The 27723-nt window shown below is 37.1% G+C and overlaps 1 protein-coding gene across 2 annotated transcripts; it reads right to left on the bottom strand.

Moving 5' to 3' along the window:
* Window positions 1-26930, bottom strand: LOC112043036 (uncharacterized). Of its 2 annotated transcripts, none has more exons than XM_024078293.2 (11): window positions 26688-26930; window positions 16528-16776; window positions 16017-16171; window positions 12225-12424; window positions 10729-11257; window positions 10192-10350; window positions 5933-6129; window positions 4300-4463; window positions 2852-3055; window positions 1738-1905; window positions 1-583 (listed from the first exon to the last, which is right to left on the bottom strand). In XM_024078293.2, the coding sequence occupies exons 2-11, from the start codon at window positions 16622-16624 to the stop codon at window positions 135-137; spliced, it is 2322 nt and encodes a 773-aa protein (XP_023934061.2). In that variant the 5' UTR covers window positions 16625-16776; window positions 26688-26930; the 3' UTR covers window positions 1-134. The 2 variants fall into 2 exon arrangements, with proteins under 2 accessions (XP_023934061.2, XP_023934060.2); XM_024078292.2 differs by having other exon boundaries at window positions 16528-16780.
* Between the last annotated feature and the right edge of the window lie 793 nt (window positions 26931-27723).

Here is a 27723-nt window from a genome sequence, read left to right on the forward strand (position 1 = left end):
TATTTTTAAAACGTTATTTAATATATTAATACTGCTACTTTTCAATTTATACAATATTTTACAAAGGTACACTTATAGAATAATATGTCGAGCTTACTTGTAATCTTAAAATAATACTTTTTTATCACATGATTTCAAACACTAGGTTTTTCGTTCTTTTTCTCACCATTAACTGAATTTTCGCTTTCGTTTTCATTATACGCAGGATTATCGAATCCAGAGTCGTTGCTGCCATCTGTGGTTTCAGGGGCTAACACGAGTTTTGGACTTGTCGGCTTATTTGAGCCTTCATGTGTTTCATTGTCACAATTCTTTACAACTTCGTTCTTACTAGTGACATCTAGCGATGCATTTGATTTGTCAGACTCTTTTATTGTAGCGTCACGACTCTCGATGTCTAGCGAAGGCTTCTTTTTGCAGAAGTCGCTGTTGTTAATTTTAGATCTCTTTCGGATGTAAAACTGATTAAAAAGGTAGTAGAAACATCCGGTCACAAACATTGCTCCTGCGAAAATTTGATACGTTGGTCTTGTTCCGAAGAACTTCATCAAGTAACCTCCGATTAGACTGCCTGATCCTTTGCCTGAAAATCGTTGAAAATATGTCAGAATAAGCGTTAATTATTGCCGTGCTTCATTGTCTACGCTTATGAATGAGGGTTTGAAATTCCTAACAATTTTATTACTCGGTTGAAATTAGTACATACCTATTAATTCAAACTTCAGAATACGTTAGAGAGTTTTCGGGAAATCGCTAGTACCATTAATAGAATAAAGTAATTCCAATAAAATTTAAACAAAACACAGCAACATACAATTTGAAATAAGATACAAGACAACCGACGCCTAATGAAATAGAAATTCGTCTTGGACTCTGTCATGGTATAAATTTGCTCCATATTTTTCTACAGGCTTGTCATACCGACGCTTAATATTAGTATCACTTTATTTAGTAGCTTCGTAATAGTTTTAGCGTTAGCGTATAGGAGATCAATCAAAGCTTTGTACACAAATTATGTATGGACGTTTGAGTGATGCAGGCTTGAATCATAATGTCTCAAGTGATTTGGGATAGGTATTAATAATGAAATCACGTATGATATGACATGGGTTAGATACTCGAGCCACGTCATATACATATACAAAAACCACAGTATACAAAACAGAAAATGCTTGACTGTTGTATAAATCCTATCAGGAAAGTACTTTAACCGTATTTCTTATCCATGTCATTGATAATTGATTGATTCAATCAATGGTCACATTCTAATTTGTCGAAAAATTTCCACACTAAAGCTCTAGACCTTTCTATTCGTTAGAGTCATTACTATTCCAACAATCATTTATTTATTACTTCTTTTTTTAAATTTTTAACAATATAAGTATAAATTACAAAACATTATTAAAAATTTATAAAAAAAATTCCATATTATTAGGTCATCTTTGACACTAAAGGGACTTTGACTACAAAGCGCTGTAAATACTACATAAGTTAGCATAAATTTTAAGCCTTAACCTGTTTTTCGAGGCACTGTGGTACACCACAGAGTACCAACACTACCGCACTCCCAACACCAAGCTGCTATTAGGATTGACAATTTTCTTGAATGACAAATTCCACTAACCTAATATACGAAGGATCTCGTCCTGACGATAACTCTGACCTAATTACACATAGCTGAACTATCCAACGATGGGATCAATGAGGCAATGAGGTAAGTAGTAATTAGGTTCATACCAACTCCATAATAGATTCCTCCCAACAGTCCTTGTACGGAGGTGTCGGTGGTGGTGGACGACAGCCGCGCGGCGTACGTGACGGCCGCCGTGAACGACAGCGATGACGTCACGGACTCCAGCGCCTCGAACACCAAGCACAGCCACGGGTTGTAGATCAGCGAGTAGCCTGTTACAGTGCAAAAGTGTCAATACTATCCTGACATTCAATAGTTAGGTAATACAGCTAACAGCTTTACTTATAAACAAGTAAAGTGTACTTCTCTTACTTTATTGCTTAAGATAACTTTGACCATCATAGTACCATTGATCCATTGATTTTCCACATTTTTAGAATTATGTGCCTTTTCCTAGCCACTTTAGTTTCGCAACTCGAGCTATGTCAGTGGCTTTGTTTCTTCTGCAGATCTCCTCATTTCAATCAAGCAGAGATACTTGACATGAATGACAACAAAGCACAACAGAGTAAGTGTCAACGAATCACCACATACAAAGTATGCTGTACGTTTAGTGCGATTAATCCAAGCCCTAGACAGACAACATCATGCGGGTTCATCAACAGTAAAATCACCACACGCATACTAATTAAGTAAACATTGAAGTGAGTATTTCCGAATGCACCGAGTCGGATAGATTATTTATAAATTTTGTCTTTGTCATTTGACATAAAGTAAGAAAGAGACTTACGGTTAGACTACCCACTTATCAGAAGGTGGTGCAACCAGCTCTAACCGTTCTTAAGTTTAGTTTAATACTAGCGGACGCCCGCGACTTCGTCCGCGTGAAACCCTACCTACTACTACCCTACCTTACTCCCACTCTACAGCTACCCTACCATACAGGGGATAAGTAGGGACTCAACCCTACCCCTAATTTTACTCCTACCCTACCCCTACCAAAATGAAGAATAATTGTACCAAGTTTCGTTGAAATCCGTGGAATAGTTTTTGTTTCTATAAAGAACATACAGACAGACAGACAAAAATTTTACTGATTGCATTTTTGGCATCAGTATCGATCACTAATCACCCCCTGATAGTTATTTTGGAAATATATTTCATGTACAGAATTGACCTCTCTACAGATTTATTATAAGTATAGATGTAGCTAATTACCAAGAAGTCTAATAGCGTAGAACAGGAAACCAATGAACAGGACGTTAGCGTGGCCAAGTTTCTTGATGATGGGTCCGGAAAGCACCAGCAGCGGCAAGCCAGCCACGCCGCCCACCGTGATGGTGATGCCCATCAGCGAGCGAGACGCGCCCAGGTCTTGCAGCAACCAGAACAGGAAGCTTTCGATGTAGCCCCACGCGGTGCCTGGAATAGAGAGTTACCATTGTTGAAAATTAAAAAAAAAGATACTTATGTTGCCAGACAGAAATACCTCATTTTAGAAAGGTAAGTACGGTAGCCAAATATAGAGTTTGGACTGTGGCTTTGGAAGATAGCAGGGTTGAAAGGTTCAGACCTTCAACCGTCCAAGCCACCAACAACCCACATTCGGCTCACTGTTGAGCACGCTGCATGAGTTTCCTCTCAGAATGTGAGGGGTTTGGTTATACATATTTATAGAGGGGACATCTGACGAGGCCAGACGGGTGATCAGTCCTAATTAGGGACCATTCCACCCAATTCCCGAGGTAAACGAGGAGTTTGGCAGACTTCACACACGCAGAGAATTAGGAATATTCTCAGGTATCCTCATGATGTTTTTCCTACACAGTTTGAAACACGTGATATTTATTTAATGCACATAGACACACTTGGAGGTGCGTACCCCAGACCGGATTCAAACCAAAGCTTTCCGAATCGAAGACTGAGGTCATATTCACTGGACTATCAGGGTTCTATGAAAAGGAATAGGCTTTAGTGTTGATGTTTAGGTGATCAAAAATATAAAAGGTCTTTTTGTCATAGGTCCAACAACAACATGGACTAGGACAACGTTAATATTGCGATTAACATTAGCAGTACCTCCGTTAGTGCGCAGCCATTTCACTAATTTATTTTAAGACAAAGGCTTACCTACAGTTTAGAGACGGGGAATTATAATGAACTTCAAAAAAAAACAAAAATGTAGCAAAGTAGGTATAAATCTTTGGCAGAGGTGAACGACTTTATTGATAGTGCGGAATCCTTGCTGCAAAACAACTACGTAAACAGAAATAATCATATACACTCAGACGCAGTTCTTTCAGCCTTGTCCGCTGAGGTTTTTTATTTTACTTCTTGCTTCTATATTACTTCTTGTTGAAAACTGCTGGCAATGTCTAAATAACTTGGGTAACCGTAATCAGGTTATCCTTCGTTGGATTCCAGGGCATGCAGGAATAGTTGGCAACGAAAATGCAGAGAAACAAAGGTAGGCGCGAGGATACCACAAACAGGACCTAAGCCTATCTGTGGTACCTAGTACCTATACTTAAAACACTAGCCAAACTCCTGTTACCCTCTTGTTACTACGATAACCTTTAGGGAGGTACCGCCCTGACAGTTGGAATGATAAATCTTTGTTACTCTTTTGTAAATTTGGTAAAGAATAAAAATATTTTACACCTTACCCATAATAAAGCAAGCAATGAAGAGCGCCACAATTTCAATATTGCGAAACACAGTGATGACATCCTCGAGAAGGTTTTGTGCGGGCTGCTTGAACTCCAGATCAATGCTCAACATCAAAACGCCAGACAGAACTTTCAAAACTGCATACAGATAAAACGCGGGTCTGAAATAATAATAAATATTAAATGAATATACCTAGTTAAACAGTGTAAGCGTATAGGCCAGACCATGGGTACTAAGATAGCTGAATTTATCATAATAAATATTTATATGATCTTCATCATCCGATGGATATCCACTGCTGAACATAGTCCTCTTATATAGACTTCCATTTACCACGGTGTCGAGCAGCCAGCATCCAACGGTTCGAGACCTACATTTATATACTACATATAAATTATACACCCAGACACTGGAAAACACCCATGCTTATCACACGAATATTTTCCAGTCGTGGGAAATCGAACCCACGGCCGTGGATGCACATAGCTCCCGGTCACTACCCACTGCACCACGCGGCCGTCATTAAATGAAATAAACAATCATAAAATCTAAAATGTAAATCATTGGAGTGCCCCCGCAAGTCAAGCAAAACAAAAAAATGGGGCACGTACGGCCGTACTATACTTTTCTCGAAGCAATTCAAGTCATTTTCGACCCCCTGTAACTTCGTTGTGGATGAAATCCGAAGCCTGCAGGCTATCCATATCAATATTAAAAGTCTTTGAAACAGAAGATTCCTTAATTATGGACAGAATAAAGTAATCGACTTGGTATTACATGGATCTCACAACTTTTTATGGAATAACTGATTGCGAGAATTTCTACATTTTACTGGTGTTGTTTTTTATGGCATTTGTTATTATATAATTAAATCAGATATATTTTGTAATTCTATATTCCGATAACCATAGAATATCGATTTTGATATTCGATATGGATATAAAAGATACAAGTGATAGGTATAACAATAATAATACAATCGTCTGACTTAACACTAACGGTTTATTTTTTCTGTCGGTAGTGAAATTCGGTAAACTGATCGTCGACAAAACAATGTCCTTGATTAGTTAAATAACATTAGAAAATGCAAAGTTAGAAAACCCAAAATAGATAGATTAATGAAAATACGCTCATTTGAAACTTAATTAAATTCCTTATAACATCGCAAGTTAACGCTAAATCACTTAGCGGTACGTAAGTAACTAGTAACGGGTCATATCACAAACGCCTAAATTGACTAAGAGACTAAGACTCAGCAGAAGTTAATTAAACCATACAAAATCTAAACACTGTCCACATAGACGGAAAATCAATAGCTATTAGAACTGCAGCTTTTCCAGAGTCTTAATAGATCACTAAGGAATTTAAACTTAAATGTCTGCAAGCGAAAGGTCACTTATCACGAAATCTCGAACCGCTTCACGTGCAAAGACGAAATTTGGCAGGGAAGTAGTTTAATGTTAGTAGGTGTCCGCTAAGAACGAATTTGCGAGAGGGCCAGATTGGCGAGGATTAAGGATGGATAAAGTCGCGGGCGTCCGCCAGTATGGTAATACATTGTTACTCTATGAATATTATAATTAAAAGGCTAACTAGCGTGATTAAACTAAACTAATTTAAAGTATATACCTGAAGTCTGTATATCCTTTCCCTCTGCTTGCATAGTCGATAAGTAACCCAGAGAGCGGTGACGAAATCATGCCTCCTATACTGCCATAGACTCTCTGAAGGCCGTAGTCTGCCCTCTGATCCCTCACGATCGCAATCACTGCTCCTTCGAACATTGCGAACGCAGTGCCTCCGATGATGCCGATAAATACACGAACCTGCAATATATCAAATGATAAACCTCAGCAATACTCCTACTGTAAAGTTTAATGCATTGAAATGGCAATGGGCGTAGCACATGATTCGGAGAGCCGATAGACATTGGGGTCAAAGTTTGGGTCATTGGGACAAAGTGCAAAGCGACATAACATCCGAAAGCGCAGTGTTGTTGAAACCCAACTAGGTAGATTTTAGCCGTAGGATGCAGGCAACTCTAGGACATGGTGTTTAAAAGGTTTTACTAAAGGCTTATGTCTTGCAGTGGACGTCTATCAGCTGATGTGCTGATGATGATGAATATTAGAAAATTATCTGACAAGCGGCAGTACTTGCATTGGAAACAAATTAAATATAATATTTTGCTTTTATCTCATTATTCGGCAACAGCGTGCCTTTTATGTGTCATGCTGTTGTCTTGACGTAATCATAATTTCGTCATCAACATAATTCATGTAAAGCCCTATTAAATTTACGTCTATAAGTAATACATGAACATTAAATGATTATCTACATCAAATCGCTACTAGTTGTCGTGATATATAACCAAGTTATACAACTACAGATCGCTGCTATAGAGTATGTTGTACTATCGTCGTCGTCGTCGTTATCAACCCATATACAGCTCACTGCTGAGCTCGAGTCTCCTCTCAGAATGAGAGGGGTTAGGCCAATAGTCCACCACGCTGGCCCAATGCGGATTGGCAGACTTCACATACGCAGAGAATTAAAAAATTCTCTGGTATGCAGGTTTCCTCACGATGTTTTCCTTCACCGATTGAGACACGTGATATTTATTTCCATAAAATGCACACAACTGAAAAGTTGGAAGTGCATGCCCCGGGCCGGATTCGAACCCACACCCTCCGAAATCGGAGGCAGAGGTCATATCCACTGGGCTACCACGGCTCTTCTATACCCAAGATACGTTGTACTATACCCATACGTTGTACTATACCCAAGATGAATACACAATAACATTGTTAGTACAGTTAACGTGGGAGCATAATATAAAGATTAATCAATTTTACAATCGAATAACTCTATACGAAATTTAAACAATAGCTACTGTAATGAAAAATCTAATAATAGAAATAGGAATTTCGTTCAGCGTGTTCTACTAAATTTAATTTACAGTTGCAAATCTTTATGAGACGTTTAAATGGCTTATTGAAAAGCAGATTAACAGATTCTTTTCAATGATAATCAAAGTGGCAATAGACAAAACACATCATTTGAAGATCGTTATACTCGTAAGTAGAGTCCTAGAAGCACTTTACCAGACATTTGTATGATTAAATAACATCAAGCAAATAACAGGGATTCCAATGGAAAATTTCCAACAATGGACTTGTATGAATTATAAAAAACAACGGTTATTGGAGACTATGCTCTTTCGCAATATTGAATTTATCATGTTAGTGAATGTAACGTATGTACTAAATGCAGTAACTTGGACAAATCCAGACGAGGCAAGCTCGTACATCGGGGACAAGGTCGCCGTAGATCACGTCTCGTATACTATTATGAAATAAGTAACATACGAATACGTATGTGTGGCCTCAAGCTTATGTGAGCTTACATGTACTAGTAAATCGTTATACCGAATCGTACGTAATCAGTTAAATAACAAAAAGTAGGTTGCAAATGAAATTAAAATATCGACATCAGCAAAGTGTCAGACAAATACCCAATGAAGCAATATTCAACTTTTGTAATATATTGATTTAAGAGTGTGCAATATGTAATTTGGTGGTTACAAATGGTTCTGGATCTCAGATTCTGGAATAGTTAGGAGCCTGATATTTGGGTAAATGATAATTCAAAGTGTTAGCTTCATTATGACTATACAAAATACACAATTTGTAAAACTTTTCACGATAGTTTATTTTTTTGTAAAAAATACATGTTTTGCTCACATTTTGCTTTCAATCTCAGGAAAAGCAAACTTATTTTCTTAAATTTTTGTTTTATATAGAAAATTAGGTATATATCTTGAACATGGCCATTTTGTTTTTCGTTATGTTGTTTAATTTACTTGCAATTAGGTAAAAATGGTTTTGGCGCTCACTGCCCGTGCTCGCACGAATCGTTTGCGCTTCGAATTTTATCCATATCGTGCCGACGCGCTGCGCGCTCTTAATAAGTACTTAAATCCACTTACTTCACACTTGTTCCTACTATATGCAATAAGCAAACGATCTCTGTAAGTCATATACAGGGCTTTGACAAAACGAAACGGTTTGTTTGTTTGTTATCTATATTAGGTAAATACTTCGAATTGAACTTTGAACCGTATGATAAAATTTTGTTTGGTGTTTGACTAATCCGTTTATTACAATCATTAAATAACTCCGAGGTTTTTTATAAACAGGGGCTCTGACTAAATCTTAGCAAAACGAAAAGACGAACCATAACCTTTATTATTACACATTAGATGTACTCCTGTTCCTATTAGTACCAGCAGATCAATTAATCCACAGCCTGTATCCGTCCACTGCTAGACATAGGCCTTTCCGAGAGAGCGCCACACACAATCCTGCCTTCCTTATCCAGCCACTTCTCGCTACCTTCTTGATGTCATCGGACCATCTAGCTGGAAGGCGTCCTACACTGCGCTTGCTGGTACGTGGTTGGTCTCCACTCCAGAACACGTCTGCCCCCGTGGCCATCTGTACTGCGACAAATATGGCCCACTGCCACTTCAGTTTGCTAATTCTTTGGGCTACATCGATTATTTTCGTTCTCCTAAGGAATTCCTCGTTCCGGATTTTGTCTTTCGTATAGAAAGGGGTTCATCCTACTCCTAACAATGTTGCCCGCTTCTATCTTAAATCGCATCATCACTTTCCAACAGGTTATTATGTAGTCAAGGGTTAACTTGTAAAAAATAAAAAAAAAAATAGAAAGTAGGATTGATTTAAATTTGACGGTAGACGCTTTTGTAAACATATACTTTTACCGAAGGCCCTCGAAGGGTAGTCTCAAACGCTTCAGTCGACATACTCGTAAATGCTGGAACGGGGACACTGGCATTGGGTCAGGCCGCGAACGCTTACTAAGTATCAAGTTCGCGATTACGCAGTTAGTGACGATTAGCCGGCAATCTTCCTATCAAGATATCCGCTTCCCAATCCGTTACATTTACATTACATTGCTCTGCCAAATATTCATGCATATGATGTCCCAGATCATCCAATTGTATCAGATCATCTACTTGTATCAGATTATCTACTTTGTCAGATTATCTACTCAAATCTCAGATAATCAATAATTTTATGTGCTAGAAACTGGGAGCAGTCATGTTTCTCAAAAGTCAACATTGAAAAAAATATATTTATCAAGCGTTTATTCTTTGTCTTCTATTCTAGTGAAGTGAATTTAATAATGTATGAGATTTATTAATATCTAAATATTTTCCAGGATTGTTAGAGATGAACAAATAGATCTGCAGTCACGTTCAATATTCTTGGCACGTTCTGTGTATAATTTAATAAATAAACACAAAACACACAGGCTTTGAATTGATTTTATATAGTATCGGAAAACTATACATTTGTTTTAACTGCGGTGGAGTAATGTTGAAGTGTGCTTAATAAGTTAGCGACCAACTCTCGGAACCATACTTGCTCGCTAACTATGGGCCTCATAAGAAGGCTCAGAGTCACACAGCGGGCGATGGAACGAGCTATGTTAGGAGTGTCTCTGCGTGATTGAATCAGAAATGAGGAGATCCGCAGAAGAACCAAAGTCACCGACATAGTTTAACGAGTTGCGAAGCTGAAGTGGCAATGGGCGGGGCACATAGTTCGAAGAGTCGATGGACGTTGGGGTCCCAAAATGCTGGAATGGCGACCCCGCACTAGTAAGCGCAGTGTTGGCCGACCCCCCACCAGTTGGACTGACGACATCAAGCGAGTCGCAGGGATTCGCTGGATGCAGGCGGCTCAGTATCGTGATGTTTGGAAGTCCCTACAAAAGGCCTATGTCCTGCAGTGGACGTCCATCGGCTGATATGATGATGATGATGATGGTGCTTAATAATAATATGTAATTTAACTTACGGCCAAGTAAGTCCAGAATGTAAACGCTGGATCCAATTCAATCTGTTGTAGCTGATTGTCACAGAAACTCTTCCTAGGTGCAGTGGCTGCGCAAGCTACCGAACATTGGGTCAATCGTTTTGAGGCGGTATTCACCCATACCACGTCACCAGTACTATCCTGTAATAACGAACTTACTGTTCATATTAAGGTACTTTACCATAAATAAATAAAAGTATTAAAAGACCGAGATGATAGATTGGCACATTGTTCATTATAGATGTGCGTTAAAAAAATAACGTGTGTTAATTAAAAATAAAAATTAAAAAAATAAGGTTAATCCGTAGACACAGTTATTGTTATTTAAAGTGTATCTACTTCAATTTACATTAACTGTATGCTAAGGAATCATTGTAATAGATAATAGGTAGGTAACTAGGTACAGCGATTTATGGTATACTTTACAATAGTACTTAATTTCCTTCATTAACCTTTATATTCAAAGCAGCTCTAATCTCTCTTTATTATTATAAAGTCTTCAATAATACTGATGCTTACCTCATCAAAATTATTTTTGCACATTGTTGTATCAATTCCTTCGTAGTCTTCGTCTAATTTGGTATTGTTTTTGAGAGATATAGCATTCACATAATAAGCTCGCACTTCTTCAGCATTCTGTTGGGCATCGTGGGTTATTCGAATACGATACGTGGACGTCTCTTGAGATTCTTCGATAGAATCATTGAAGTAATTACTCTTTCCAAATAAACAGGTAGCATTGTTGCCTTCATGGGAGCAATCTATTTGATACAGTTGAGGCGAAGGAAAGAATATTCTGTCATCAGCAACTCTAGTCGCGGTGGAGTTAAAATATGGATCATTAGTCATTATACGCGAATTGCTATGGTCTCTTATCGGCCTTTCTTTCCGAGCTAACAATGAAGAAACCGTGTTGCGGTACACAAGGCGCTGTGACTCAGTTTGCGATTTCAAATGCACATCGTATGAGTTCGCGTGAACAATGCTCTCTATTTCTTCTGAGGAAACTCCATGTGGCAATTCGCAAACAAAACCGCAAGATAACACTCTGTGAAAACATTAAGGAATGACACATTAATGCAATTAAACCGTCAAAGTTAGTTTTTCTTATCTCAATTATTTTGTCTTTATCTTTCAAAGCAAAGAAACAGCAAACTTATACACAAAACTGATAACCTACTACCTACATTTTTACTTAAACGCGTATTTAAAATACAATTCCAAAAGTTCGGCTAGATTGGTGACAGAAGGGCTGGCTCATTTTTTGCTGGAAAAGATTAACCTGGCTCTATCCAACGCGGAAATGCAGCCAGTACTCTTGCCACCATTCCACGGTGACTTGATTTGTATAGTTATTAGGTATATAATGAAAAAAATGTAGGCTTAAACTGGTTGAAAATCTCATTACTATCTATATTCTATACTAATATTATAAAGAAGTAAAATTTGTAGAGGGTAACTGGATATAATGGATAAATTGTGAAAATGTTTGTCCAATGTAGAAAACTACGCTATAGGTATTTACCCGTATTTCCATGTGAGCGTGAACTAAACTGATACCTAGTGTCTTCGTTATCAACCCATATTCGGCTCACTGCTGAGCTCGAGTCTCCTCTCAGAATGAGAGGGATTAGGCCTTAGTCCACCACGCTGGCCCAATGCGGATTGGCAGACTTCACACACGCAGAGAATTAAGAAAATTCTCTGGTATGCAGGTTTCCTCACGATGTTTTCCTTCACCGTTTGAAACACGTGATATTTAATTTCTTAAAATGCACACAACTGAAAAGTTGGTGGTGCATGCCCGGGACCGGAACCACACCCTCCGGAATCGGAGGCAGAGGTCATATCCACTGGGCTATCACGGCTTCACCTAGTGTCTACTAGTTTTAAATAGAGTTATATATATAATCTGGCCTTAAAATAAGAGATAAAGTACACAACTGCATCATCATAATAGCAGTGTTCTATGTTTTCCGGAAGGCACATTAACATTATCATCTATAGGTACTCACGTTAGATTGACGTCATATGCAAATGGATGAAGAGGGCTGCAAGGATAATCTCGAACATGCTGCAACTGTAAGGCGCCATCATCACAGGACGCGAGCAAGTCTACTTCGGGAGGAAATGTAACTGTGATGCGACCCACTGGCACTGCCAGCAGTAGGAGAGCTGAAGCTCCACCCAGTGCGGACGATACTGCTAATAGTAACTAGAAACAAAAAAAGGGCATACAACTAAACTATCAAAATGTAAGTAAGCTGCTTAAAACATTCTTACCCATACCCAAAAAAAAAAACAATAACCTACTCTCTACTAAACTAAAAAGCAAAAAAAACATCGTACATATCTGCTACATTTTGATCAGTTTGAAGGCGATGCCAAGCCAGTTATGTATTAATTCAAGCCGTTTAAATTACAAAATTGCTGTGGTTCTTTAAGAAACAGCATTAAATAAAACACTACACTGGATTAGCACCCCCGTCAAACTAATCAGAAGGTACCACATAGGTTAAGGTAGCACGATTAGATGTTATTTTTCGCTTTATAGTTTAGTGGGTCGGGCAATTTTTGTGTTGAATTTTTTTTATTAAAATTTTTATTTTGCATTTTTATTGTTACCAACTGAGTGTAAACAAAAAGTAATAAGCAATTAACTGAAACATTATTTTCTTATGATTCCTACCTAGTTCCTACAATCCCAATTTTGAAAATACTACTTTATCTCACATAGAAAATTGTACTCCCCCCTTTATACACACGAAATATGAACATGGGGAGTTCCCTTAACTGTCCTCCGTCTTCATCACCAGACCCCTAATGCAGACACAACTCATCTAGAAAAGTTTTAGTCAATACAAATTTATCAAGCCCAAACAAAAGTTAGATGCTGTAAATCGTTACTGTATCATATAAAAGATTTAACAGTATCCAAATAAGCTTTTTTACGACTATAAGAATAACAGGATGGGACATTTAAGATAATTTATCAGCGTATACGATCGAAGCGACATTCAATGCCATTAGCAGCCGATCAACAATGACAACCGTGTATAAAGACGCGGTTAGTGTGTGCAAACACCGTGCTTCACGGAAAAACTTTAATTGCGTGCCGCGCATCGCTACGCAGCACTAGCAACACTATTATAATTGCAATAGCTTGTACAATATGTGCAAATTTCATCTCATGTTTTAATTTAATGACAAGCCCTTGACTGCGTTCTCAGTTGATTTTAAATGATGATGGGGATGCAGATGAAAGCAGGCTCACTTGGAAGAGGTACAGATTTATTCTCCTGACGGTTTCTACGCGGCATCTTACAGAAACGCTAAATCATTTAGCGGAGCCAATGCCCTCAACAGACCAGACTCAATATAAAATCCTAAACTGACGCGATCTGGGAATTGAACCCAGGATCTCTATGTTGAGAACCACAGCACTGTCATATTTGCGACAGAGTCATCAAAATCTTAACAATTTCTTGAAACTGTCTGCTACTTTGTAAAACAAGACTCTGTTGTAATAAAGAATTACATCTGTACTTTAAAGAGGTAAGCTTTGTGGTGTTGTCGGGGATAATCTCTGGATCTACTGAACCGATTTTGAAAATTCTTTTACCAGTAGAAAGCCACGTTATTTGTGAGTGTCATAGGCTATATTAACCCCGTATTCTAACGGGAACGAGAACTACGCCGGCGAAACTATCGGCGTCGGCTAGTCTCATACGCGTACGGCGGCTATTATGGTACACTCGCGCGAATGACTCGTTCATATAACTATGACTTATTGTTATACAGTACCGAGCTCACAAAAGCAATGATCCCTAGCCAATGTAGGCATACGCTAATAAAAGTCAGTCGCTTCCGGTACTGTGGCCATGTGACGCAAGCGCGACGTCGGTTGGCGTTTCGCCGGACCGTGGTACCAACATGGACTGAGAGACTGTAAGAGTCAGATATACCACATTTTATGAAGACTAAGAGTTTGTCTGCTCACGCTTCTACCATAGATATGTACGGTAGGTGTAGTTGGATGCAATATTTTTGACGTTTCCGAAGATCGTGCATTAAGCACTCAAACAGTCCCCGGTTACGGGGAAGGGGGCGCTTCGAGCTGGGAGTTCTAAGCACCGCACGCATCTTGATTTTTGTAAGACCTGCGCGTAGGGTCAGCAGCAGGCCCTACGCATAGATCATACATAAGGTTCTTACTTTGGAGACATAAAGGATGCATCCGACTATACCAGTAACTATCCATAGTTACTGCAACTATGGCATTGACTATTCATAGTTACGGCATCTACCTATAGCCTATTGTTAGCTCCAGCTTTCTCCGTGGTGGTTTTGAAAGGAAACACGTGTCAAGGGTCCAGCTTCCAGACCCTCAATTTTTTTATTATTAAAAATATTTCTTTTGTTTTATATTATCTACAGGATATCGGGAAAAATCACGATTTCACAATCAGTTGCCAAACATTTTGTTAGACATTTTGTTCTTTTTGTTTGTTTTTCGTGGGGTTATTTTGAAGCTATTTGATTGGCGACTGGAGACATAATTTAATCATATTATAATGCCTAGGAAAATCTTGAAAAAAATACGGTTTACACTTGGATGATTGTGAATGTGTACCCTTGAAACATGCTACCTTCCAAAGCCACTACAATCCAAATTGTACTTACCTTATGATCATCATCCACCATCATCATCATCATCATCATCATCAATAGGAACTCATATTCGGCTCACTGTTGAGCACAAATCTTCTTTCAGAATTAGAGGGGTTAGGCCAATAGTCCACCACGCTGACCCAATGCGGATTGGCAGACTTCACACCTAGAGAATTAGAAAATTCTCAGGTATACAGGTTTCCTCAAGATGATTTGAGACAAGTGATACTTAGTTTCTTAAAATGCACATAATATAACTGAAAAGTTGGAGGTACAATTCTTGGACCGGATTCGAACCTACGCCCTCTGAATCGAAGGTATATGTCCACTGGGCTATCACGGCTCTAACTTATGAAATGGAGCATAAACTAACAAACTTATAGCCTTCATAACATGGGGTAAGTCTGGCAATGGCAGACTCTTGGTCCAAACAGACATAGCAGCGTACAGCATCGACATTTGACATTGCCATCATACGAACACAATACAAGGTAATGGCCATTGTAATCAGAATTGGACATAATTTCCAGCCATTGTGGATTAGCTTCGTTTAATTAGACCATTGCAAACTTACCTATACTGCTTATACTAAAGCTTAACTCGGTGTGCAATGTTTATCAACAAACAAATTAGAAATGAAGGAAGAAAACGCATGTCATTTCATACCTAATTTATTTTAAATTATGTATTGTTCTTTTCTAAATTGATAATCAAAGAATACTTTAAATCTAATTGTTTTAAGCTTTAATAATCATAGTATTTTCATTAATTTAGGAACAAGATAAAATTAATAAAAATAGTAAAATGACAAGTGATTATTAATTTTTTTGTTGATAAACATTGCATAGTTTGGTTTTGTATACATTTATGATATCACTGGAAGTGTCAACATGAGCAGAAAATAATTAATGCCCGTACCCCGCGGTTTCCCCTCGCAAAGAATGGGGCGCGTCTTCGTGAATTGAATTTACTATAATTTACTATATTATTAGTAAATTATTCTGACACAATCATGATAAAAATCATCTTTACTACCAGGAAATAAGTCGGAAAAGATAAACAAATATGTAATGTCGTCATCCTTAACTTAACCTTCTATATTATCGAGTACCTATGTCATATACCTATAAACTAACCCTGAAGTTTCCGATCTTGTCAGCGAGCATGCCAGCGAGCGGCGGCATCACAATCGAGACGACCGGCGTCACGGCTGACATGATGGCCGTCTCCTCAACGTTGATGCCTAACTCACGCATGTGTATTGTCAGGTACGGGTACAACACGAACAGAGCTGCAAAAATTATTAATATATAAACACCATTGTTCTCTGCCTCTACTATACACTGACTCGTTGGTTCGAATCCGTCGGGTTATGAGAGACTAGCTGACGCCACGCGGTTTCTCCCGCGTGGTTCCTGTTTCCGTAGGAATACGGGGATAATATATAGCCTATAGCCTTCCTCGATAAATGGGCTATCGAACACTGAAAGAATTTTTCAAATCGGACCAGCAGTTCCTGCAATTCGCGCGTTCAAACAAACAAACGAATACTTCAGCTTTATAATATTAGTATAAATTTGTTTAACTAAACATAGTTGTTATATTATATTCCAAGGGCATGTAAATTGTAACTTAAATCATACTTACTAGAAGCGTGTACGAAGAACAATATTTTAAGAGGTATAAGCTTCTTTTGCTTGAGATCATCTGTGATCCTTCTGAAGAAGGCGCGTACGAACTGCATTTTAATGTGTTATTGGAACTACAGATAATATAATCTTTATTTCCACATGAAGGCAGAGAGTTCTAAGTGGGGAAATGTTTTGTTATCCAATCTCCCGCATGTATTCTTAATAGTTGATGTTCTTGATGCATGGACATGTATTGTGCGGGACTCTATCTGAAAAAGAAATTTCCTTTAATGATCTTCTTAATCTTAACATACATATTACATACAAATACAAAACAAAGTCGCTTCCTACCTCTGTACGATTAGATCTTTTAAACTGCGCAACGGATTTTAATGTAGTTTTCATCATTATATGAGGAAATACATAAAGTTTAACATTGTTTTACACGCGAATGAAGTTCCTAAATGGTTCCTTTGACGTGTTAATTCATAAATGTAATTTTTATTTTAAATTAATTATTTTTCCGATACAGTTTAGGTGATGATGATAAGTAACTTCGTTAACTTGAAACTAAAGCTAACTAAAAAGTTCCTTGGTATATAAAGAAGTTTGTGACTTGTTTCTGCCCTTGACTCAGTCAATTGCAAACATGCACGTGTTTTATTTAGTTTGTGCGTTATTGTCGCATGATAACAATTATACATAATATTATGTACATCAATTATAAAAGAACAACATTGTTGCTATTATATAGAATACTAGCCGACGCCCGAGACCTCGTCCGCGTGAAATTTAGTTTAACACAAATCCTGACATGTATTTTTCCGTATGTTACTCAGTAAACAAGGGAAAGTTATTTCTCTACTAAAAGTCGCATTAAAATTGATTCAGCCGTTCCAAAGGTTAGTCCGATCAAACTGAAACACAAAAAAATCTTGTCACAAAAAAGTATTATAATTTAAGTTTTTCCGTCTAGTTGGAGGGGAATTGGAATATAGGTCATATTTAGAAAATAATTTTGGCAAATATTCTACTAAAGAAAAGTTTCTCTAAATAGTTATAAGTAGTATGACAGACTGACATGATTTAATTTATAGGCGAGTCAATAGAATCGTTACCCTCGACCTGCTCAGAAACAGCTCCGATTTTAATGATTTTTTTTTGTTCAGTTTGTTTCTTGAAAATAAAATAAATAGAAATAAATGCATAAATTTGTGTTTTTGGAGTCGGTAGTGTTTTGCTTTTTAATTATTATAAATAGCATAAATATTGTTTAAATAATATAAATCATTCCGTCCCCACTCCAAAAGGCTTCTGATTTCAAATAACATAAAAAAATATGACTTTAAAAAAAGATCAAAATCGGAGCTGTTTCTGAGCACTTCCTGAAAACGCTTACTTTATGTATTATTTGACTCCATTGTTAGTTAAGTATTGACTATTGATGTATTGAGACTGATATTATGTAGCCTTTGGAATTTTTCCGCTAACATTTTAGACCAACAACGTAATGTTTACTGTTTGCAATGTGCTGAGGTTTTTACAGGTAGGTAAATTATCTAATGGTAATATTAGTAGATAAGTGATATTTACCATAGTTTAATACCGGATATACGGTCAGTCAAATCAACGTTAAACGTTGTTACATAGTAAACAAATAGTTGTTCTATTATCTACCCACGAAGGTCTATTGAATTGTCCGTTATTAAAACTGTAGAAATAATAAAATTGAAGTCTAGTCTAGTCTAAGGACTTGCAGACTCACAGACTGATAGTCTAGTCTAAATAAATCTTACTGGCAAGAGATGAAAAATACTTTTCTTTTTCTTAAAATAAGTTAGGATCCGCTGACAAAACAGATACTACTATAGTAGTGTATACCGATAATGATGCTTCACCTTAATATGTACTTAACATTATAGGAAGTATGTGGCAAAATGCTGGGTTAGGGCCTTTTTCTAGGTTATGCCACATATTGCAGGGCGTTCTTCATTTATTGCTCTAGCTTATATATTTAGAATTTATTATTGTAATGTGTGGCACTACCTAAAAATAAAGATATTTCTTTCTTTCTTTCTTTAATAAATGTATTTGGAATCATGAACAGCAGTTAACCATGCGCGTATTATTTAATGACGGAATTGAACAATCGCTGAATTTCATGAGTTCGGCTGTGATTCCGTCATCACCTGGTGCCTTGTTGTTCTTAAGTTTTTTGAGATCCATACTAATCTCGTATAGGCTAACGTCCGGGATATCTTGGGTATAGTATCGAGTCAATTAGGCTCTAGGATTTTTGGCCAAATTCTCAACAGGCTTTTGGGTAGAATTGTATAACTGTTCGTAGAACTGGTGTATAACTGTCCTCTGTCCTGTAGAACTCGATGCTGGCGGCTCGAGATCGTTATGCTTGGAGGCTTGCAACAGGCCTATGTCCAGCAGTGGACGTCCATCGGCTCATAATGATAATGATGATCTTTTATTTAATTGGAACCAAACCAATACAGTTAGGTAGTATTCCAACTTTCACCTATGGACGGAGCACAATAGACTACAGTTATAGTATGTAGATTGTAGATATACTTACTTAAAGCAGGTCTTGTTCGCTTTGTTAGTAAGAACAAAGCTACGAGTACGGCTATTATAGGTGTATGTAAGCAATATTGTTTTCCGCGCAGTAGTAAATGACCAAAATTAATAACCTTTCCTACAAAATTATCTAAAAATATTCAAACTATAGCTTGGCAACTTCGTTCGTAACACTCCCGATGGTCCACGCGGGCTGGGGGGCGTGTAGCGATGAATGAAAACCCCACGACTGATGCATCTCACTTCTCCGCACGCACAATTTCACACCCGCGCAGTCTTTCCCCCCGTTGCCCGTATATCATGGGAGTGTAATCAACGAACTTGCCAGGCTATAGGAACGCGCATTTCAAGGTTCTTATATTTTATTATATTCTCTTTCAGACTCTTTCCTTCTACTTGAAATAAAAAAATTTTCAAATTTGAACATAAACCCAAATGACGACCACGACCACTCTGTCAAGAGTGTAACGACTAAGAAGAAGAATGGAAGATACTTCTATATCTATAGAATGACAATGATTGTCTCACAGTGATTGAGTGTGTCACTTTTGATTAAGAAGACTCGAGATGAAAATGAATATATTGTAGTAGGTAAGTCCAAGTGTGGATGCACTGTAGATATGATCAACAGTAGGGTGCGTGTCCGCGCTGGTAATAGTTACCTTTAGCAGGAAGTACGGGTTTGCCTGCCGTCACTGATTGGCGGAGCACTTGTCATGACGCCTCAATTATTTAAAACATGGGCTGTGGACTTGTTACTGACGCCGAGTACATACGCTAGTACGTAACACTGCAATCCTATACCCATTTATAGCTTTTAGGCGCTCATAGTGCACTTTTTTCTTTTAGAAGTGAAATAAAGTAATACTATATTTCACCTGAAGACGAATATCTTCGAGCAGTGTGTGTTGACATCTGACCTACGGACCAGAGACTTGGTCGCTAACTATGGGCCTGACACGAAGGCTTAGAGTCACTCAGCGGGCGATGGAGCGAGCTTTGTTTTTAGTTTCTCTGCGTGATAGAATCGGAAATGTCGATATACGCAGTCGAACCAAAGTCGCCGACATAGATCAATGAGTCGCGAAGTTAAGTGGCAATGAGTAAGGCCATAGTTCGAAGAGCCGATTGACGTTGGGGTCGCGAGGTGCTGGAATGGCGACCCCGCACCGGAAAGCGCAGTGTTGGTCGACATACCACTAGGCGGACCGAGGACATCAAGCGGATTGCAGGGAGCCTCTGGATACTGGCGGCCCAAGACCTTGATGTTTTATAATATAGTCTTGGATTATGTCCATCGGCCGATAATGATGATGATAATGACATTTCTCCTGAGTATGAAGCACTTATTAACTTTCCATTACAAATCTTTTTAGGTTTCCATACTTAGAAACTCTTATTGTTTTGTCATGTCCATCTGTCTGTCCGTTTGTCCATCCACTGTTTGACCTGCACGGAGACGCGAGACTCTATACTGATGATAATGCATGTCATGGAAATATTATTGTGCTGCTTGTTGCCGGTTGCTAGAGAAATTCCAACTAAAAAACTACTTCTACTGCACAGTGCACAGCCCAACATAATCCCATCGCTCGTTATTATCTCGACAATAACGAGCCCAAACAAACAAACAACAAAAAAGTTAAAAGTTGTTTTGAAATATTTAAAACATCCGCGTTCAATGCGTGCGAACTACAACTTTAATTTACAAAGAATTTGCCTGGCATTCAACATGAGTAAAGAACTGAGAGGACGAATAACAATAATATTTTGAATATTCGCAATATGTTATCACAACATCCAATTGAGTCTTTTTCTATGGAAATACTTGTAATAAAATAATGATGAGAAAATGTTGGACTAACAATTGTGTTCCAGTTGTTACGACGAGCGGCGTGTACCTATTGCGCAAACTTACGCTCACTTGGTAAAGGTTTCCTAAGTTCTATTGAACGTTGGAGCAACCAAATACCAGTAGAATTAAATTCATCTCCATACAGCGGAGTAGCGGAGTACCAAAGCTTTGTAAATATATACTCTTCACCTCTTTACCTATGTTTTTTAAAACTTACTTGACGTTCTTAGGTAAACATAATTATTTCACCAGCTATCTTCTTCCAGCTATTGCTATACAATTCAACAATTACTTTTGAAAATTACTTATTCTTTTGTATAGATTCTGCCGCAGTTTATCATATGCAGTTTAGTAGTCTAGTGTTAATATTACCTTTTTGATAGACTTTTGGGAATTGATGAGACTTTTGGAATTTTGTATGGAACCTCAAATAGACAAATTTTTCATAAATCCAGCGTTCCAGTAACTTTTCCGATGTTTTTACTTGTTATTACCTAAATCGTCATTTTGTTATTTTGTTACAGAACAGTTTACAGTTAGGCACATATACCTAGTCATTAAACTCGATGTTGGCAAATTGAAGATAATTATTAGGATTTTCATATTAAGTAGGCCTACCTACTTAATACGAAAATCCAAGTAAACAAATCAATGTATAGGTAATTACTTACCTAATTATCATAATTTAGTTTAAAACGTACCTAATCGCAGAGGCAAGAATTTTCACAAGGATACTTTACGTTAGGTAAATATTTATAAATCAAGACAATTATAGCTAGAACTTCTACTGCATTGTTTGAACTTGTGGCAGGTGCATGTAAGGCATAGCACAAAGTAGGGCTATAGCCTGTACCAAAGACATTCCTGTATTTGAATGCTAGATAAAATTACAGGACAGGTTTACCGACGCATTCGAATAGTGATTATATCTAAGTGTGACTATACCTACTTCCAGAGGCGTATAAAACGTGGGAAGGCTCTCCATAAATACAATGATGTTGAAAATTTGTTCATATTAACTATTTGTCTTAACTTAACTGCAAAGATTACTTATAAACGGAGTTGTGCCACTTTAAAAAATCTAAGAGCTTCCGCACACGGGCCACCGGCCATAACCACAAAACGCCGCTACTGGCATATTTCCTGTAGTTTACATACATTTTATATGGACTCGCCGCACACGGTGGTCGCCACACGCTACAATCGTCGCTGCTCGCTTCTTGTGGTCCGCACGCTGCACAAAACGCCGCAACGCGCTACTCGCGCGATTATGATACTGTATGTATGGGTTAAAAAAGTAGCAGCCACCAACCATAAGTGCCGTCCACCGGCCACAAGTGGCTGTCGCGCGCTTCAGCTACTTTTGTGGCCCATTCTTGCTTCTTGTAGCGGCATTTGTGGCTGTCGCGTGTGGCCCGTGTGCGGCGACACTAAAGAATGCCAAGGTATAGTATGCGGCCTATGAGTTGAACTATGCGCATGCGCAGTAACAATTTTTATGTGTTAAGCGAGTAACCATAGCAACACGTTGACGCCATTACATAAGAAATATTTAACATGTTTAATGTATTTTTTTATTATTTATTGAGAAATCTCGGAGCACACGTCTAATACATTGGTTTTAAATTGTAACTGTGCGGATGACCGACATTTTACTTACTTGCCGGGATCTATAATTAGACCCTTAGATCGATTCTATAAATGATTTATTATTAATTTTGTGTAGGTGTTGTATGTAGATCTATTTGAATACGAATTTAAATTAACTTTAGGGAGATAAAAACGATAACCTCTTGTCTTTGTCATTAAATAAGTCAATCGATTTTGATGAAATGGATGAAAGCTACGCCACTATTTTGAACCAAGTTAAAGCTGAGCCTATTTCTGAATAACATTGGACACGAGATATTTATGGAAAAGACCTTTATCTTCTTGTCCTTTTTAGCTTGTATATATTTTGCCCTTGATAAATTATTCTGAAAATACAAGACGTAACTTTCAAAGCTCTCTGTCTCTCAGTGAAATCTTTTTTAGAGGAGGGTAAGATAAATAGGTTGACATATAAATAACGCTAATTAACCAGATAACTAATTCTAGGAAAATGGGCATTTAAGAAAAACGTAGTTTTTCTAAATAGGAGCAAAGAACCTACCTACCGAAAACTTTATTTTATACATAACAAAGCTTACCGAGCAAGAACACTAACGAAATATTTTGATCGATTAATGGGAAAATACCTAAAACCCAAATCATTGTTTTGTTCATAGTTTACAACAATAATCGATTAATTGAGTAATTTATTTCCAAATTTAATACCAATCTACATCAATCTTAGAGGCGACTGAATTTATATTTTGCCCGGAAATTGTCGTTAAATTTCGCCATGCTAGTAAATTAATTAGATGGCGTATCTATGCATTTTTGATGTAGAAATCTATTACACAACAGTTGATTAATTCATGAGATTCGTGAGGTTTTTAATGTAGATTTAGTGATTGAAGAGGATGTGGAAATAGTTACTTTTTTATTTTATTTTAAATTTTGGTTAAAAGGGACGCGTATACCTACATAGAATACTATTTAGTATGAACTATTTTTACGTAAAAAGTGTATAAAATGGATTTTTTTTCATACAGTATATAGGCTTGTGCTTGACTATAATTTAAGCCTGATGGAAAGGATTAATGCGGTCTAAGTTGAAACGCGCTTACCTAGAAGATGCTTAATACTCTTGCTTTGAAGGTGTTTAAGTTATAAGTTAATATACCTATATAAGTAAGTAAATAACACATTTCAAATTTTTGCTGTACGAATTAGAAATGTGGATGCAAATCGGTTCGTACGAGTTGCCTAAACATCCACTACGTAAGGATGCCACCATTTGCGGCGTCTTGCTGTTCTGTGGTAGAATGGAAAAGGAGGAACAAGTTGGTGAAGTTCCTGAGCACAGTCACCAATATATATCCGGACCTTTAACCCTACAAACATCGTTCACAAGTACGTGACTCCACTCAAGATCATTCTCTGCCTTTCTAGGGTCATATTTTGATTACAGTTTGAATTGTTAATTAAGTTGTCCTGACAAGTGTTGTGAATCATAAGCTTTGTTCGACATTAGTTTTCTTATATTTGTAATCACCTTCTGAGTCCTATAATAGTAGGTACATTTTTGCATCTGAAGTAAATTTCCAAGTGCAGTATGGGAAATTGGAAAATTGTTTACGAGTAATTACCGAGTCTCGCCCATCCTTTTAAGCTACACCGGCCGGTATACCTTCCATATGCGACATGATCTACATGTCATGCGAACCGCACCGTTTTAAAAGATTATAATTCCAGCCAATCAAAAGTATTTTAACTAAATACTTAACCTTTTTATACGCAACTTTTTTATAATGAACAATAATGCTTTTCTTAGCTCTAAAAGCTCCAAGTAAAATTGTGCGTGCGAAGTTTCACGGTGCCAATTAACTCGAAGATACACCTATTTCTTATTATATAGACACTAGCAGACGTCACAAGGTTTCACCCGCGTTGTTACCGTTCCCGTAGGAATACGGGGATAAAATATAGCCTATAGCACCTGGGGATAGGTAGTGTAGCTTTCTCAGTGAAAGAATTTTTAAAATCCGTTCAGCAGTTTCGGAGCGTATTTATTGCAAACAATCAAATTTTTCCTCTTTATAATATTAGTATAGAAGTATAGATTAAGAAGTATAAATTAAAATTAATGAATTTAAAAACTTCTGATTCTGAGTTATCTTGGTGTAATACCACAGAATACATATGGTAATACGAGTAGCTATAAGTAGATATCATGTCCGTTAAAAATAATAAAATTAAATTCTAAGGTTATAATCTAACCTTAACCTTTTCTTAATGTTTACATTTTTATAAAAACTAAATACAAAGTTATTTAAAAATACTAAACTATCATTAAATTTACTGATTTGGCATTGGTAAAGAGTATAATGATACATACGTTTAATCTTAAAATCCCTCGATGATCTCGGTGTTACTCGTACCTGTACCCTGTTATGGGTATTGAGGTTTTGCATTCGAATCTTATGTCTGGCTATTAGTGTTATAGCATATATCATTGGGTATAACTAATATATACCCTCAACTGTTATTTAATTGTGTTAGGAAATAAATGATAGAAAATATTCACATTGACACATTGAACATAGGTCGCCTAGTTAAATTGCGGCAGAATAGTGTAATTTTTTTTTTAATTACTTAATCTCTTTCTCTCATTGGTCAATTAAAAAAAATCGTACACTAAGTCGTGGCCGTCCGTTAATTAATATATTATGATTATATAAATATATGATTCTAACTTTAAAAAAATAAATTTTTTCATTCCTATTGTATGCCTAATATATCTATTGTACGTAACCATTTTTAGAAGAAATAATATATTGTTAGAAATATAGACTTGAGTATATTTATAATAGCGGACTTTTTTTGATATATACAACGTTATTACATATAGTATAACTATTATTAAATATAGTTTTGTTCAATTTGGATATTAGCCAGTGTTTTCGATGAAGCCGATAACCAATTCACATAAAACTTTGACAAATTATACATCTCATGAATCACTCTATTTACCTACTTGTGAAAGCCGCTTGAAAATGTTTTCGAGTTTATCAGAAACAGACAGACAGATGCGGCGGAGAACTTTGTTTAATAATATGTACAGATAAAAACAATAACAAATGTATCGACAAAACAATGAATACATACAAGGTCCAAGCTGTACAAACAAAACTTGACTTTGAAGGATACAAAACCCCGTCTCTTAAGAAAGAGAATTTTCTCTCCGTTGGCCTTGACCAATAACGGTCATGATGATGATAGTAATTAATTCATCATCATCATTGACAACCAATGTTTGGCTCACTGTTGAACACGAGTCTTGTCTAAGAATAAGAGGGGTTAGGCTAATAGTCCATCATGCTGGCCCAGTTTTTCCTTCATCGTTCGTTAAATTTCTTATAATGCACATAGCTGAAAAGTTAGAGGTGCATGATCTGAATCAGATTCGAACCCTCCAAATTCGATTTGGAGGGTTCGAATCATGAGGAGATCATGTCCATTAGGCTATCAAATCTCTAATTAATTAATCATATGTAACATCAAAATCACCATAACAAGATAAGGCCGTCCTCCTTGTAGAGGAGGGGAGGTTAGACCACCACGTTAATCCAAAGCAGTTTCGTGGGCTAAGGGCATTAAATACGATATCACCTTGTTAGTGGTTATCCCATGTGGCATCGGATCACGAGATCCTGGGTTCGAGTCCTGGGTCAAGTTTTGTTATGTTGGAATGAAATAGGAAAGCATTCTGACGTGAGCAAAAATTATGACCCAATAAGCTTCCTAAGTACTATTTATTATAAATATGGATTACTGTGATAAATGTTTGTTTGTTTAGTTTTTACTGATAGGTAGTTATAATCCTATGCTATGCGATACGGCTTACATATTTTATAGTCATCTTAATATTAGTTAGATGTATGCCTGTAATGTAATTAATCAAATTTTTCATTAATTTTGAACTTTTTTACTCCAATAGGAGTAGTTAAATTATTAGTTGCTTGACTTGATGTTTTAAAAAAAAATATATTTTTCTAATTCTTTTAAATTTAGATTTTCGCTGAAAAAATCGTCATAAATTTCGATTGCATGAAATCATAAAAAAAAACATCTACAAAATCACTCACCGCATTCGCAATAAAAAATAAGCCTTATCGTAATAACAAACTTCACTGTTAATTTTATTTTTCGTCACTTTATGGGTTGAATCTTATTTTTTTATTTTATTTTTTTTTACTCTATAGTCTCTGCTATATGTTGAATTTCGAACGCGCGCCGGTAATGCGCGTTGCTTTTTGCACGCGTGCCTGGCCCGAGGAGATTTGCGCGACACTGTCTCACCCGCAACCCCGAGTACTTCCCACCATCGCTGTTGACGTCGAGCGCCATTCGCAGCTCGCAGTATGAGACACGAAATGATTCAAAGGCATATCATACCCGGCCATCGCCAAACTTGATAGCGGTCGCAACTTGCGGGTGAAAGCAATGCAAAGTCTAACCGCTATAGTACCTTAGTGCAACGACCTAGAGCTATTGTTTTGTTATTAAAATCAGGATGTTGCGTTAACAATCCCTTGCAGAGAGCACCTTGAAAGGGAATATACATTTTGAACTAGGAACTAGTTTACTTTCTCTTTCTGCACAAGTCTGTATTTACTTAAGCTAACGATTTAATACACTCGTTTACTAACTAGCGGTTAAACGGTTCAAGACTTCGTTCATATTCAATCACATAGCTACCTACTTACTTATTTCTAATTGACTTACTTACCTACTACTTAAATGAGAATTCCTGCATTGGTTGCCTACTAATTAACTATTTAAACTTGCAGCAGAGTACTTACCTAAGTACAGTAAATCATCTCGAAAATGTATTGCAATATTTAAATTGAATTTTGTATGTAGATAAGACAAGGCTTTTTATTTTTTACCTTTTGCTACCGGTGTGTAAGCAGGTGATTTAATTTTGTACATTAAAATCACACTATTAACACACTACAAGTTTGTGTGTAAGTGTGTGTGTGTCTGTGTGTGTGTGTGTGTATGTTTGTTTATCCTTAGCGCTGCGATTACTAAAGCGAGGATTAACATATAGGATTTTAATCTGGATTGGAAAATCATGGCTCCTGCGGGATTTGTGAACTGAATTCCACGCGGACGAAG

The sequence above is a fragment of the Bicyclus anynana genome, chromosome 1, assembly GCF_947172395.1.
Source record: "Bicyclus anynana chromosome 1, ilBicAnyn1.1, whole genome shotgun sequence".
Classification (NCBI taxonomy): domain Eukaryota; kingdom Metazoa; phylum Arthropoda; class Insecta; order Lepidoptera; family Nymphalidae; genus Bicyclus; species Bicyclus anynana.